Source organism: Trichosurus vulpecula, chromosome 9 (assembly GCF_011100635.1).
Source record: "Trichosurus vulpecula isolate mTriVul1 chromosome 9, mTriVul1.pri, whole genome shotgun sequence".
In the NCBI taxonomy this organism is placed as follows: domain Eukaryota; kingdom Metazoa; phylum Chordata; class Mammalia; order Diprotodontia; family Phalangeridae; genus Trichosurus; species Trichosurus vulpecula.
In genome coordinates this window covers 173,170,218-173,185,839 of record NC_050581.1, presented here as the reverse complement: position 1 = coordinate 173,185,839, position 15,622 = coordinate 173,170,218, and the positions used below count along the sequence as shown (strand labels likewise).

General features: G+C 40.1%; 2 protein-coding genes across 3 annotated transcripts in view; both read right to left on the bottom strand.

The window, feature by feature from the left end:
- TMF1 (TATA element modulatory factor 1) overlaps positions 1-10,647 on the bottom strand; it is a 32,158-nt gene extending 21,511 nt beyond the window's left edge. Inside the window, exons 1-7 of the mRNA XM_036737958.1 lie at positions 10,286-10,647; positions 6,817-8,045; positions 5,670-5,773; positions 4,188-4,314; positions 2,561-2,666; positions 779-921; positions 429-595 (exon numbers count right to left, since the gene is read on the bottom strand). Of these exons, the coding sequence (XP_036593853.1) occupies positions 429-595; positions 779-921; positions 2,561-2,666; positions 4,188-4,314; positions 5,670-5,773; positions 6,817-8,045; positions 10,286-10,427 (2,018 nt within the window). The 5' untranslated portion in view covers positions 10,428-10,647. The remainder of the gene's footprint in view (positions 1-428; positions 596-778; positions 922-2,560; positions 2,667-4,187; positions 4,315-5,669; positions 5,774-6,816; positions 8,046-10,285) is intronic.
- Positions 10,648-11,630: 983 nt separating this feature from the next.
- UBA3 (ubiquitin like modifier activating enzyme 3) overlaps positions 11,631-15,622 on the bottom strand; it is a 28,160-nt gene continuing 24,168 nt past the window's right edge. For both annotated transcript variants that reach the window (XM_036737931.1, XM_036737930.1), the window contains 7 exons: positions 14,716-14,769; positions 14,031-14,067; positions 13,789-13,870; positions 13,081-13,181; positions 12,914-12,977; positions 12,766-12,820; positions 11,631-12,455 (listed from right to left, as the gene is read on the bottom strand). In XM_036737931.1, the coding sequence (XP_036593826.1) occupies positions 12,367-12,455; positions 12,766-12,820; positions 12,914-12,977; positions 13,081-13,181; positions 13,789-13,870; positions 14,031-14,067; positions 14,716-14,769 (482 nt within the window). In that variant the 3' untranslated portion in view covers positions 11,631-12,366. The remainder of the gene's footprint in view (positions 12,456-12,765; positions 12,821-12,913; positions 12,978-13,080; positions 13,182-13,788; positions 13,871-14,030; positions 14,068-14,715; positions 14,770-15,622) is intronic.

The window sequence follows — 15,622 nt, the reverse complement described above, 5'->3', positions numbered from 1 at the left end:
CAAAAACCCTGAAATGGGCACATCTTATTCCTATCAAACAGTCTCAAGCACCCATGCAGGTAAGCGCTTTATAAAAGAAGCTATTAGTGATCAAACACTGAGAGCCATTCTGCTGTGACGGTATTAAATGAGGCAACTGGTCACCTAGCACTTACTGGTGCATCTTGTGCCAGATGCTGTGCTTAGTGCTGGGAACATGAAGCAAGGTAAAAGACAGTCCCCGCTCTCAGGGAGCTCACACTAATGGAAGAGGCAATACAGCAACAACTAAGAACACACATGGCATAGACAGAATAAACTGGAGATTATCAATAGAGGGAGGGCACATCCCCTCTTAGTGGATGGTGAACGACTCCCTGTAGAAAATGGCATGTCAGCCCGGGGCACCCAGGGGTGGAGAGGAGGAGTGAGTGGCTGTGTTTCCTTACTTGTATGCACTATCCAAGGCTGCCTGGGAACTTCGGTTTTTTTCCCCAAGTTCGTCCATGTCCATTTGAAGTCTGCCAAGATCCTTTTCTTGTCGTTCTACTACAGAACTAAGTTTTTTAATGTTCTCTCTATGTTGTTTCTCAATCTCCTCTTTGCCATCAAGAACCTACATTAAAAGGTCAGAAAAATAATCTTTCAGCATATAATCATTCTCGGGTAAAACTCGAGTTCTACTGAAGAACAAAGACCTGCACATCACCAACTGCCTGATGAATCTGCCTTCCATTCCTGGTTTTCTGAGGTCCAACATGACAAAAGACACGACGACTTGGGTGACAAACGTCCTCACCTGCTTTAAATGTTGCAATTCCTCTTCTAGCTCCTTAATCTTCTTGCTCTGCTTTGCACTGATGTTTTCATTTTCTCTCTCTTTAGCTCTTAACTTCTTAATGATGTTAGAATTGTGCAGCTGCTGTTTTGAAAGCTTTTCTCCTAAAAGAGAAAGAAAACAGTGCAAGCTTAAAGCAGTGCAGAATCTCCAAAACTCAGTTACGCACTCCTGCGCTAAATCCTGTGGATTTGTTACCATCTTTGTGATCTTGGGGAAGTCAGCCACCTTCTCTGGGTCTGAGTTCTTCAATGATAAAATGAAGAAGCAGGACAGAATGACCTATAAGGTTCCTCACAATTGTATTTTGTTCTATGCCCACAGTATAGCTTTAGGAGATCAGAGGCAGCATATTTTGAAGCAGGAATAAGCTTATGTACTAATAAGCCATTTACATAATGTTTTTGAAAGTTGTCAAGCCTTTTCCCAGCAACCCTGTGGGCAGTCAGTGCAAAGTGCAAGGACTATCATTATTATTTTAAAAAATGATGTAAAATGGGAATACTGGAGCCCAGAGAGGTTAAAAGACTTACCTATTGTCATAATCTCAAGTCAGGATTTGAATCCAGATCTCCTGACTCCAAATCCTGTCTTTCAAACAACATGGTAGAGTGGAAAGAATAATGGATTTCAAGTGAGAGGACCTGAGTTTGAATTCTCCCTCTGACACTAAAAACCTGTGAGACCATGGGCAAGTGACTTGACATCTCCGATCCCATTTCCTAACCCATAAAATAAGGGAGTTGGACCAGATGACTTCTCAGCTCCAAAGGGGCTCTAAATCTATGACCTTAGGATTGTAAGGTCTCCCTCTAAAGCACTGAGCTAAGAGATCAATGGTAGGTCTACATATGCAATTAACTGAAAATTTTCTTTTAAATAAGACTTTCTAAACCTCCTCTTGCCTTTCCTTTAAGGAGCCAGGATCTCATCAGGGCACACCAAATGTAACCTACCATTCCTTTATAAAGCAGCTGCTGTGGCCAAAAAAAAGGACACATTCTAGTTTAAGAATTTTTATTTAGAACAAATTATCCTGTGACAAGTCTTTAATTTATCCCAATGTTACCTATTGATTACTACATAATTGTACATAAATGTAAATCTGAGAAGGAAATATTTATGAATAAGAAATGAAATGAATTAAAATGCACTGTCAAAATGCAACTGTGAGAATGAGTTAGATAAAAATACTGTTCCTGTGCACATGTGCGCGCACGTGTATGCGTGTGTGTATGTGTGTGTGCGCGTGTGTGCGCATGTGTGTGCAGAGCCCTTTACAAACACAATTTCATCTCCTCCTCACAACCGCTCTGGGCGGTAGGTGCTGTTACTATTCCCATCTTACAGATGAGGAAATCAAGCCAGAAAGAGGCTCAGTGACTCGCCCAGTTGGGTCTCTGACTCGCAGTCCAACGCTCTCTGCACTGTGACACACATGCCCAAACATCAGGGCTTAAGACTGCTTAAGAGCTTTCCCACATAAACCTTTTTTCCTCAAAAGACAGTTTACTCTTTGGGGAGTTATGCTGTCAGTCCTCTAGGAGTAAAAAGGAAAGAAGACTGACCACTGCTCTACCTCCGTGCCTTTCCTGGCAGCCTGTAAGCCATGACATCTAATTTCCTTGCCTACATCTCCCCAGTTTCCATAATCTCTAATGGGAAGTAGCGGATAGCCATGTACAAAGTACGATTTTTCCTTCTCACAATTGAAGACTGATGTAGTCAGTTGAACATACCCACCTTCTTCCATCAATCCTTTTATTTGCTCATCCTTCTCTTTCAAAAGTTCTGCTGTTTCATTACAATTTAACCTAGTTGCAAGTTCTTCTTTTACAATTCTTACTTCCTAAAAACAAAATATTATCTATGTGTGTTTTTAAAATTACCATTTTTCTTCGAAATACATTTTTTCCCAAATGCAATGCCAAGGAAATTAAATTAATTTAAATTTCCCAAAGAAGCTATCGATTTCCTCCCCCACCCTGTTTCTGCCTCTCAGAATCCCTGATTTCCTTCCAGGATGCTCAGGGACCATCACTTCCTCCCTCCCCTCATACATCCAATTTACTGTGCTGTCTCTCAGTTTACTTTGTATTTTCCTTAGGTATATACACGTTCATTCTCTCTCTCTCTGATCCTTGAGATCTGGATCTGTTTCATTTTTGTCTGTTTCCAGCCTATCACAGTGCCTTGAAGATGTCAGGCACTTAAGTAGCATGCCTCCTGAATAGACGGTCATTTCACCCAAACAGTGAAGCACTGTTGGAACATGAACTGTTTTTCTCCTAAGTAAATGTATATCCTTGAACATGAACATCTCAGTTTGCACTGCCTTTTCTTCACAAGACTATTTTCTGCACTTGTACAAAGATGGCAGCATGGTCTTCAATAGAGTGGCCAGAGAGCAGGCCTCTGAACCAGAAAGATCTAAGTTCTAGGCCAGCCTCTGAGCATCCTGGCTGTGCAATCCTGGGAAAGACATTTCACCAGTCAGTCTATAGGCAATTCTAGAAGAATAAAAGTTGCAGAGGCATAACCTGGATTAGTGCAATGTGGCCTCATCCTGGAGTTCCCTATACCAGTAAAATCTGAGGTCCAGTCCCTACCCTCTCTTTACAAAGATGAAGAAAAAAAAATCCAAATGCATGTTATCCCATATCAAATTACCAGTGTCTGAAATCTCCTTGATAAAACATATACACCAACTACAGATTCAAGGCAATATTGAGATAGTTTGTTATTGAATTAAAGTCTGCTCAGTCATCCCAGTCTCAACTCTGCCACTAATTAACAAGGTGACCTGAATGAAATCATTTAAGCTCTCTTGATCTTACCTATAAAATTAAGAAACTGGACCATGCCGCCTTTGAGCTCCCTTCTATCTCTAGAATTCTAAGACTCTTTGATTTTATTTTTAAAAACAAATACATAAACCAAATGTCCAATTGTTTTTACGATTACTTTGGTTTGGGCAAATACACAAATTCTTTTACAGGCAGGTGCTAAGTAAGCCCAAGTTGATTATAAAACCTTACATTTATATAAAGCCTTTCTTGAAACAAGCTAAAGCTGGTTATCAAAATGCTTAAGTATATTGTACTCAAGTAGTAATTGCCTGCAACATACAATTAGGCTGAAAGACCTCTGATTTACTTACCAAGCTGTGTTCTGGAGAGTAACAGTTCTATTAACTGTGCCTTTATTGCAATTTTTCACGCACACATACGACCTAAGATTTGAGTGTAATACACTGAACACTAACCCTTTAATCTCCCATCTCTCCAGACTCCAAGGCTTTCCCTATCTTCCCCAAAAGTTTTGTCTCTAAAAAGTTTACTGTAATAATTTTAACAAGATGGTGATTTACCTTTTTAGCGGCATCTCTTTCTTTGCAGGCCAACTGAACCTTCTTTTCTGCTTCTGCAATTCTTTGTGTAAATTCATCTTTTAAGGATGAAATGCTGTTGCTTTCTTCTTTGACTCTAAACATTTCACTACATAGAAAATATAGAATAATCATACATCTGGAAAGGTGACATAATAACTTCAACATTCAAACTGACATGCCACATTGTTTCTATAATACAACAGTAAAAAAGCAAACTTAAGGCACAAGAAGTTTAAGAAAAAAATCTACATTATATTCAATATAATTTAGAGAGAAAATTTATCAAGGGCTGAAAATTTGCCATTTAGTTTATAACATCTGAAAAGAATTAAAAACTAATTTCTGATGTGACAGATTCCTGCTTTCTCCAACTAAAAAAAAATTCAAAATTTTTTTTCTAAACTGCTATACTTTAGCCTGTTTTCATAAATATTAAAATTTATTATTACCTGAGATCATCAATAACACAATTAAAGAGAGAATATAAAAATTAAAAGAGCAGGAAAGGAAGTGTTTTTGTAAGATACCTTTCCTCTCTGAGATAATCTTATAAATCATTTTGGGGAGAAAAAAAATTATTTTGATAAAAAGAATTAAAATGGGTTAAGTGTCAATGTTATCTGATATTTCAGTTCAGGAAAATTTAGATATGTTAACTAATTTGGAACAAGAAACATGGTTATAGACATTTCAGTTATTTTGGAATCATCTATACCGGGGCTGCCCAAAATACGGCCCATGGGCCACATGCAGCCCGCAGTGAGATTTTATGCAGCCTGCCTGTGGGTTTTAATTTTCATGAGCGAAAAAATAAAATAATAATTTGCATGGAATACGTATTAGATTTTTTAATTCCATCACTAATAAATAATCTCGTTGATGTTAATTTTCTTTGGTGTTTTTAAGCAGTATTATGGGTGGAACATATCACATGGAATTTTCAATCGATCTGTGGGTTGCGTTCCATCTCTATGATGCAGACTAGTCAGTATGTACCTACCTTTATACTGTTGTGTTGTCACTTTGTGTTTTGTTTGCTTTCGCGCTTTGCACCTTCATATTGATGACGTTGGGCATGGCCCTCAAATAATTATTGGGGGGGGGCAGGGCAATTGGGGTTAAGTGACTTGCCCAAGGTCACACAGCTAGTAAGCATGCCAAGTGTCTGAGGCTGGATTTGAACTCAGGTCCCCCTGACTTCAGGGCTGGTGCTCTACTCACTGCGCCATCTAGCTGTCCCCAATTATTTTATTTTAATGCAGCCCTAAGATAACCTAAGGTTGGACAGCCCTGATCTATACCATCAAATTGCTGTCTGATTCAAGCAAAAGCCAAAAAAAAAAAAGGCAAAAAAATGAAAAAGAGTAATGTACAAAGTATTTCATGAAATTACAGAAACTCTGTTTTAACATGTAGACATTGAAAACAAGTTAATGATACTTCATTTGCATTATTACTTACTCTTTTAAATTATCATAAGCTTCTTCTAGAACTGCTTTCTCCTTGCTAATGGCTAGTAACTGGGTTTCCCTTTTCTCCAATTTTTCATTCAGGAGGTCAATTGTCTAAATAAATTAAACATGCAAGAGTTAAAAATATTAATATAGAAAATCTTACTTTTATATAAAGTCTACCAGCAAAAATTATTCTAACCACTAAATGATAACCTTATATAATATATAACCAATACATAATTCCCTGCCAAAAGGATAATCTATATTAAAAAATAAAAATACAAAACTGAGTCATCTCTAGAGCATTATCAGCATGAATCAGTCACTAGAAATTATTCAAAGTAACATCTGGAATACAATAATTCTTAGCTTCTGCTAAGGCAATGACATCAAGCTTTTAGGGGTACAAATCAAAACCTTTCTTACCTGAAACTTTTTTGAGATAGGTTTAATGACCATGTACAAGTCATGTGACCTGTCTGCCTCAGTTTCCTCATTTGTAAAAGGGATGATACTACCTGCGCTCCCTGTGTCAAACGTGTCAAAGAGCTATTTGGAAGAAAGTTCTTTATGACCTTGAAGTGCTATTCACCAGTTTCTTATTATAGGTTAGGTATGTCTTATTTAAAAAGCAAAGCTGTTTTCATTGGTTCCTGTTGTGAAAAATCTCTATACAAGTCCATGGACTTACCAACCCTCCCCTATAACATGTCAATGACACTGTTAATATACCAATGGATACAGCAACATATTCAACAATTTTTAGTAATAAGAAAAAAATCTAGAGAATTCATACTAATGGGTCTCATGATCCTCCCTCTGCATGGAAAGAGGGCTACAAGTTTAATTTTGGAAGGAAAGAGTCCAAAGTGATGTTATTTCGTGGCATATATAATGCCAATACAATAAGCCTTTGGATGGAAGAGGCAATCTGACATAAATGGGAGTAGTCAGGTAACTGTTAATTATATTAAAATATTAATCTATTCCAAGAAATTTCAACCATAAACTTAATATCTTTCAAAGTTCTTAACAGTAAAGTGAAAAAAAATCTATTTCAGACACCATCAAGAATTATGCGATACCAAAAATGTATATAAGATACTTTAATCATCATAAGACATTATATAAAATAACTTCCACATTTTAGTTACCTTGCAAAAATCTTCCTTCTCAGAAGGTACTTCTGGCTGATTTTCAACATCCTGGCACAGCCCAGGCACCGTTTCTGAGACCATGTGTCCTTCAATGCTTTGTAGGGAAGAAACCAAGACGTCAGGCTGTTCACAGTTCACGGGAGTTGCACTTCGTCCACTCTCTTCCATTTCAGTTTCTTCAGTTGGTATAACTAATGTTTCATTTTCTTCTCCAGATTTTCCTTCAACAGACGCTGTTATCTTAGTCTTTGGAGTTGAAGAATTGGCTGTTATAGGCACTAAAGTATATCCCTTGCCTGACAATTCATCATCTGAATTTATTTCACTTACACTCCGGCTATCTAAAGACTGAACACTAAATGAGTCTATTCTTTCAAAAGCATCAGAGGAGCAGCAACTCTCTGTGAGTTTTTGGAAATCATCTAGCCGATTATATTCAGTACAGGCAGAGGCAGATAAAAGCTGAAAGGATGTCTGCATCAAGTGAAGGGTGGACTTTGAGTCTGTGGCCTCTTGTCTGGAACTTGCTGAACTCTCACTAATGACGCTTTCATGGTCCAGAACTTCAATATCGCTGGTGGTAGAAGTGCCTGAGGAGAAGGTACTGACAGGAGGGGAGGGAGTATTGCTCTGCCTATCTTCATGCTTCTGTTCCTTAGCATCCAAAACCAGATCCTTTGCCTCTACCAGAGGAGACTGGCTGCTGGGTGCTCCTTCCACAGGAGTTTTCACATCAGCGGTACTTTCTGCTACCTTCACACTTAGAGCTGACACCTTAATCTCAACAGCATCAGGTCTGATTTCTTCACACTTGACTTCATCATTAGGTGCTGGAGTGTCCACTTCCAAATTCTCCACAGAAACATGACAGCTTTTTGAGTCCTCTGGTACAGCCAGAAGAGAAGACTCTGTTACTTCCGCCTCTGTTAAGTCAGGTGTTTCTGACTGTCCTGGCTGCAGAGGTTTCTGTAAACTGTTTGTGACTTTTTCTTCAGGTCGTTGTGACTTGGTGGGAGGCTTAGATACCACTGGACTCCGCTGTATTGGCTGGACATCCGTTGGAGAGAGAAAGGCACTAAAAAAACTTTCAGATTCATCGACAACAGTCCTCTGAACTGGCTTTGTAATTGCTTTAGGGGATGCTACTGGTTGACTCTGAGGTTCTGTACTTGAATTTAACCCCCAGGTGGAGGTATCCCATCCTCCACTTACTGGGGAAGTTTTTCCTTTTATGAAAATGGAATTAGAAACATAAAAAAGGATTACTAGATTTAAATACTTTAAAGGAAGAACAATAACACCTTAAACGAAGTCATCTCTAGCTCCAAAACATCAAAAATAATTTTAATTACACTTCACAATGTCAAACTGGAAGAAAAAAATACAGGACTCAAAAAATTACGTGCAGGAGATTCTGGTGATAGCTATACTTCCCTTGAACAAATAAAATGGGGATAGGAACAATAATTTCCTATAGAAGTATCTATTCTGTGACTTTCTGACTTAGGAAAAAATTAGTATTTTTTGCTTCCATTGGTTGCCTGTTGGGTATGAAAATCCTTCAATAGTTATGGAAAAGCCAGTATGAATAAATAAAAGCCTGAATCACAGAATATTTTTAAGGAAATGCAAGATTACTACTTTATGTCCTTAAGCCACACAATAAAGCACTACCCAATAAAAGATCCTAGCAGAAAGTACGCTATAAAGAAAAGCATGAAATTGTTATATTTACTACATATAAATGGTTGTTTCTAAAGTGTCTGAAAACAGTTTATCTTAAATATCTGTAACATTTCTTCACGTAAGCTTTTTCTATTAATTTGGTTTGTCAAACTTTTTTATGCTATAGGTCATACAAAAGTAAACTTTAGCCTGATCTGTCCAAAATGTTAACCTAATCTGCCTCCAGAAATTGGGTTCCCTTCACTGGACAACTTTAAGGAAAAGTCTGGATGACAACTGTCATGGATGTTGTAGGAATTTCTGTTTAGCTATAGATTGGCCTAGAGGGCCTTTGGCTAACCCCTGAGAGTACAAATTATCACAATTTCTATAATAGCAGAATCCATAGTAAACAGGGTTTTGGTGTACTTCAAACTAACAAGTGGAAACTGGTAAGTATAACTTGGTAGCCATGAGGGCTAATCAGACCAGTTCTGAATACAATCTTGACAATGGGTGTGTGAGACACCACATCACTTAAATGTCTTATTTTCTATACTTGAGAAAATGAAAAACACTCAAGTTTGAACACAACTAAGTACTACGAAAAAGGGTAAAAAAAAAAAAAAAAGCCCTTAAAATTAAATGTAATATCAAGGGTTTAAAGGTGATGAAGGCAAAGAGTACAAGGAGAACTTAAAATGGTAATAAATGCTGTTCAACTGTTCAGGGTCATGATGTGAGAACAGGTATAGGACCCGATGTAACCAAAATTGAAAATATAGCTGGACGTGATTAGAGACAGTCATTAAGGTCAGGTATTTCTACCCAAGGGAAAGCAGAAAAACTTGAATTGTATCTAATGAATTCTATGAACAGAGCCTGGAACATTGTGCTTCTTGAAGAACATCTAGATAAATCTTTAAAGATTATCTACTTTCCATCTCAACTTCCCCACTGCAAAATAAGTGCTTATGTATTATTAAATTCACAATTTAAAATCAAACCTAAATCCATTTTGGATCTTTTTTTTTTTTGTAAATTTGTCCAACAGGTTCTCAATTCGATCTAAATGTTTTGAGGAAAAAAGCAACTAAATAAAATTGGATGACAATGGCTTTCAACGATCGATTTATGACAGCTGTCCTGAAAAGAGCAGTGTTGAGAGACTTTAATAAATGGAAAAGAAACTGTAAGGGTCCAACAAAACCATTCCGTGGGCTTCCTGGGACCCCTCCACCTTCCCCCCGCCCAAGCCCTCCGGAAGTTTTGTCCGGCCTTAAGTGGGGGCCTCTCCAAGAAGCTGGAAGGAACAAGGTAGAAAGGGGGGAACCCCATTTCCTTCCTCCTGAAGAAGGTTCAGCCCCTGCGGGGGTCTCCAGGCAAACCACTGCCACCGTAAAGACAAACAAAGGCGGAAGATCCGTTACCCGCCCGCTGGGGGCCCCGGACCCTAATTTGCCTGGCGGACCTGAGGGGCAGGAAAAGGCCCCATTTTGGAGGCTGCCAAAGAGAAGGCAGGTTTTGCTCGAGGGGCGTCGGGGGGAGCTCACCCGAGAGCCTGCGGACCCCAGGGTCCAGGGGCGTCCCAGGGCGCACAGCACCGGGGAGGACCCACAGGGGGCCGCCTGCCCCGCGCCACGTACGAGGGCTTCGACCCCTCTCCCTTTCCCAGGAGACTGGGGGTGGGGGTAGGGGCCGCGAGCGCCCCTGGCCGTTTCGGGGCACGGCGCCGGGCCTAGCACCCAGGAGGCGCCCCGCGGGGGCTAGCAGAGTGACAGGGGTTCCCGCCCTTCCTTACCGGGGTCCCCGAAGGGCCGCGCCTCTGCCCACGCGCCGGGCTCCTCCTCTTGGATGTCCAGGACCCGGTCGATGGACTTCTGGGCCTGGGACAGGGCCTGTTTGGCGAAGCTCGACAGCTGAGAAGCATTGAACCAGCTCATCTCCGCGCCCTGAGGGCCTCCCCGCGAGGCTCGGCCACCGCGGTCAGCGGGCCACCATGGTCAGCGGGCCACCATGGCCCCCGGGACGCGAGCCCTCACCGCCTCCCAGAGCCCCCGAGGCGAGCCGGAGCCGGAGCCGGAGCCGGAACCCCAGCCCGAGCTGCCGTCGCCGCCGCCACTGCGCAGGCGCGGAAGCCTTCCACGTACACAGCAATCCACCACGGGGGCGTGGAGGCGGATGCGGGAAGAGGAGAATCTTGCGTCACTTCCTGGAGACAAGCGTCGCCCTTGATCACCGAGGTAACCCGGAACCGCGGACGGGACTGCCCTGGCTGGTGGGGTAGTGCCTGCGCAGGGTGTGTGTGTGTTGTGAGGAAGGAAGCCGAGCGTCCGAGGATCGAAGGGCCCGCCCTGGGTCCAGCGCGCCCACCCTCCCAGCGGGGCTCGGCCAGTCTCCCGCCGGTTTCTGTATCCCCAGTGTCATGCGTGGGTGGGGAGGGGGGGCACGCAGTAGGCGCTCAGGTGTCTAGAATGCTCTCAGTGTGGTTCCCCGTCATCCCTCCCCCCCCGGAAAGGCGGCGGAGGTCCCGGTGATGCCTCACCTCCGAGTCCCACGAGCTCGGGTGGGCGGCACCGCGGCAGACCCACACAGATGGTAACGTCCGTGTTATAAATTGGCACGTAAGGCAGCGCCCAGGGACCGCTTCGCCAGGACCCTCGCCTCGGAGTAGAAACTTTGACGTAAAGAGCATTTGAAGAACCGCTAGAACCACTGGAGGGCAGCTGGGCGGGGCAGTGGCCTCGGACTCCGGAAGACCCCAGTGTGACTGTGGCCTCAGATACCCTCTAACTCCGAGCCCCGGGCCATCACCCCACCCTGATTGCCGCAGAAGACCCCTTAACTATTTACACCGTCTGCGTGGAGTACTGGAAAGAACACCTAGGGTTAAGTCTCAACTCTATCTACAAGCCGGGTGACCTTGGGCAAGTCCATCTATACTACAAACCTGCCCCTCCAGTAAAGAAGCCACTAAAATAAACATAAGCCATTTTTCTGTCAGAGCAGGTTAGAATTAACCTGTAAATTCTTCTTATCAGGAGTATGTTGATTGCGTGCAATGGAAATGGAAGCAACAGCATTACTTCACACATTCCTACACTACTACGAAAACTGTGACTGACCTCACTTCACTTGGCCCAATCTCAATGTATACAAGGTAGGATTTATTAATAAATAGTATGACAGATTCAGTGATAATTGTTTAAACATTAAGTTCTAGTACAGAACATCAGTGAGCTTCTGGCTTCAACACTGTGCATTATTAACCACCATAGCACAGCAAATATACACATAAAAATGTTTTCCACTTTCATGCACAGATGTTAAGCTGAAACACTTTAAAAACATAGTGGACAATGTAATCCCCTTACAATACTTAATATTCATTTATAGACAGTCAAAATCAAGGGAATATTCATTCAAACAGGAAACATCCTAAATTCAATATATTATACAGGTACCTAACTCTTCACACAGGTTATATTTATGTGACTTACAAAATGTGATTTAATATCTTAATTTTCTTTAAGGACATTCTTTTGCATATATGGTTATTCAACTGAAAGCTAAAGATTTACACCATCTGACCATCCTAAAATCCTCATGTACAAGACGGCCTTTGCCTTCTAAACAGAAACAGGGACACTACAACCAGTCAGAATCTGTCTCCAGGCTTCTTTAGCTATATGTTAATGAAAACTCTCACAAACAACATCCCCCAAATTCTGGCTTGGAGGGATGTTCTGAAGTAAGAAAGAGCGATCCATTATAAAAGTCACTTATACTAAAAGGGACATCAATTAGGTTATTCTGAGCATCCACATAGAGCACAATATTGCAGTAGATTTTAATCCTCTTTTAGATGTACATTTATTGTTCTTAAGTAGTAAAATGAAGTTTGAACAGTACAGTCTGTGGTGTTGTAACATCGGCAACAGCAAGCTCTTGTCCATCCACAAGGCCCAATTCTAAAATGGGGGGAAAAAGAATTGATTCAAGTCAGTATGTCAGCAAAAATTTCAAATACATACAATATGAAAGTACTATAAAGTTTCAGTAATCTAGAGAAACTAGTGAAAATGAGTTCAATTCTCTGTAATTATAAATCAATTAGTTTTTGCAAATAAGGTTTTAGGTTATTGTGAGACCTCCAGATTTCATTCTCAAAGAAAATACTTTATAAACAAAATGCTATAAAGGGGCTTCATAAACTACTATGTACATGTCTACTGTTATTAAAAACATTTAAATGTATTCAGGAGTCTTTACTTAAAATACCTTTTAATGTCTTAGAAAGATTTGGCCTTGTTCGTTCTTCAATGGAAGTTATTGTCTAAAAATATTAAAACAAATTTTACTTAAAATTCACAAACACAAATTCTTTAATAGTTCCTAATGAAAAGTACAAAGAGTAGGGATCCATCACCTGTAAGTAAAGCGTTCTGTTCTTTCCCTCTAACGTGGCTGTGATGGCTGGGGATTTCATCTGTCTATAAATCAAGAAGGAAATAGTATCTTAAGAACAACTTTTTAAAAATGCAGAATGCCTCAAGTGCATAAACTGTTTCAAACCCCCCAAATGTTTATACTTACAATGAGGCATTATTAATTAGATAATCCAAAACCTCTTGCAGTTTAGCCGATGGAGGAAACTGGATATTTTGGGGAAGCTGGCTGCAAGCTGGGCAATTCTCCTATAGGCAGAAATAATAATAGCTAGTATTTACAAAGTGGGTTATACATATCATCTCGTTTGATCCTCACCACAAAGTTTGTGAAGGAGATGTTATAAGCCCCACTTTACAAATGAGGAAGCTAAGGCAGACTGAGATGAAGTGACTTTCCCAGGGTCACATGGATAATAAGTGTGTGAGGCAGGATTCGACCCCAGGTATCCCTGACTCCAAGTCCAGCACTCTATCCACTGTGCCACACTGCCTCTCGTAAAAACAGATCACAGTATTATGCGAATCATACCAATCTGTTAAAAATCCTTAAGAAGGCTAAATTGCCACACAAACACTCTGAAACAGTTTAGCATTCCAGTCTAAAATAAAAATCAATTAGCTTGAAAATGTTTAAGTCAGGCAGTTCTCGGGTTGTCCAGTTTATCGGAATCAATGCCTGACTACTAAGATTACACATGCAGCAGGACATAAGGCCAGGTGAGGCAGAGAAACTAAAGGGTTGAGTCTGGCAAAGTTAAACCATGAACAAGCTCACTTATGATCTTAAGAAGGCACTGATACTTTAAAATCAAAGTATGCACAGCAATAACTATTCATTAGTAGTCATACTAACCTTTCTTTCTGCTTCAAATGTGTATGTGTACAGCCCATCTACATCATTAAATACCAAGTAATTATTAAGGGGAATATATGCACTGTAATGGAAAAACATGTTTATGTTTATATAATATAATGTAATAAAATATATATCTAATATAGCCTTGTAGTCAGACTTTGACTACATGTTTATTATTTAATAGTCTGAAATGTGTATACACATACATATATATGTTTATGGAAAAGTAAACACATTACCTTGTAGCTATTTTAAACACCTCAGTGGCACACACAGCTGGAAAAGGAAAAAAAAATAATTGCTTTGTTCCAGTACTAAGGAAGGTTACTCAACACTTCATTCATGGAAAAGAAAAACTTTGTTCATTTCTAATAAGACACAACTCCTAATGAAGAAAGCTCAGCTGTCAAAAGGCTACTTTGCGTTGTTTTACATAATCTAGGCTGCCTTTGTTTAATAACCCTTTGGGCTAGAATGAGTCTAGTATTAATGCTGAAGATCTGGTCAGAGTAAGAAAAAAAGAAACAACAGTATAGTTGCACCTCGTATTTACATAATTCTTGCTTACAATGAACTCTTGAATCTAGCACATGCTCAGACGTAAGTCACTACTTTTAAAGTCCTTACATCACAATCGAAAAAGGTACCAAATCCTTGAAACTCACAAGCTCTCTGAAATCAGGCGACTGTAGAAAATTCTACTCAAATTATTTCATCCTAGAGTTTGTGCTTTCCTCCTGAGGACTCCCTGCACTGATATACCTCTGACATAGGTGGATGGTCACTGAAAGTGGCCTGGCTGAAAGATTCATCCCCCTGCAGCTGCCTGCTGATAAGCTCCTGAAGGTAGGCAGATACTCCCATAATTAAGAAAAAATATGCCAAGAAAAAAAACCACATTCAAAGAGCGGTCTTTCTCCTCACCTGCAATGACAGCATTTGTGGAAGCCACAGCTGGAATGATTCTTTTTACAACCCCTAGTGAAAAAGAGAACAATTCCAAGTAGACACTTAGACACTTCTACGGTTCAACAGAGAATCTGGTTATAAATATGACTCTTAGATCTTATACTACATTCTTGTGAACCTGATCAATATTTAATCTCTCAATCTCCTTTACAGATGCCAGCAACAAAAGGAAACACTAGAATTCCAAACAAAACTTAGGTGACTGTATAAAATGCATGCAACAAGGCTTATTCCTGAAATAATGTATTTATCAAACATCATATATTTAATTCAACATTTGTTAGGTACCTATAATACAAGTATTCAGGTGATTGTATAAAATAAAATTATACCAAATTATTGATCAATACTAGAGAAGTGGATGAAATATAAATATAAATACGTATTTTAAAAGCCATTTGGCTTGCTTCCAAATACAGCCAATCCTTCTCGCCTTCCAACTCTTCACTGCCTACCTAACAATATAGCACAGGTCAATGGAAAGAGGCCTTGTAGTCAGACTTTAACTATGTAATCCTGAGCAAGTTAATCTCTCTGATGCCATTCCCTCAGCTAGAAGATGATCATAAACACTATATCATACGGTTGTTTCAAGAATCAAATATGTGGCAGTCTTTTGTTAACCATAAAGCACTATTTATATGTAAGCATTATTAATCATAGATTAGAAATTACTTGGATTAGATAAAGATAATTCAATTTTTAATGTCTTATTATCAACATAACTAACACTTATGGTATTCATAAAAATGAGACAGTAGATAAGCAGCTCTTTATTAAACATTTCCCAGATAGCTAGCAGCCTCAGGGCTACTTCCTTGGCTTTCCCTATGGAATCAGGGAATCCCAAGGCCCCTTCTAA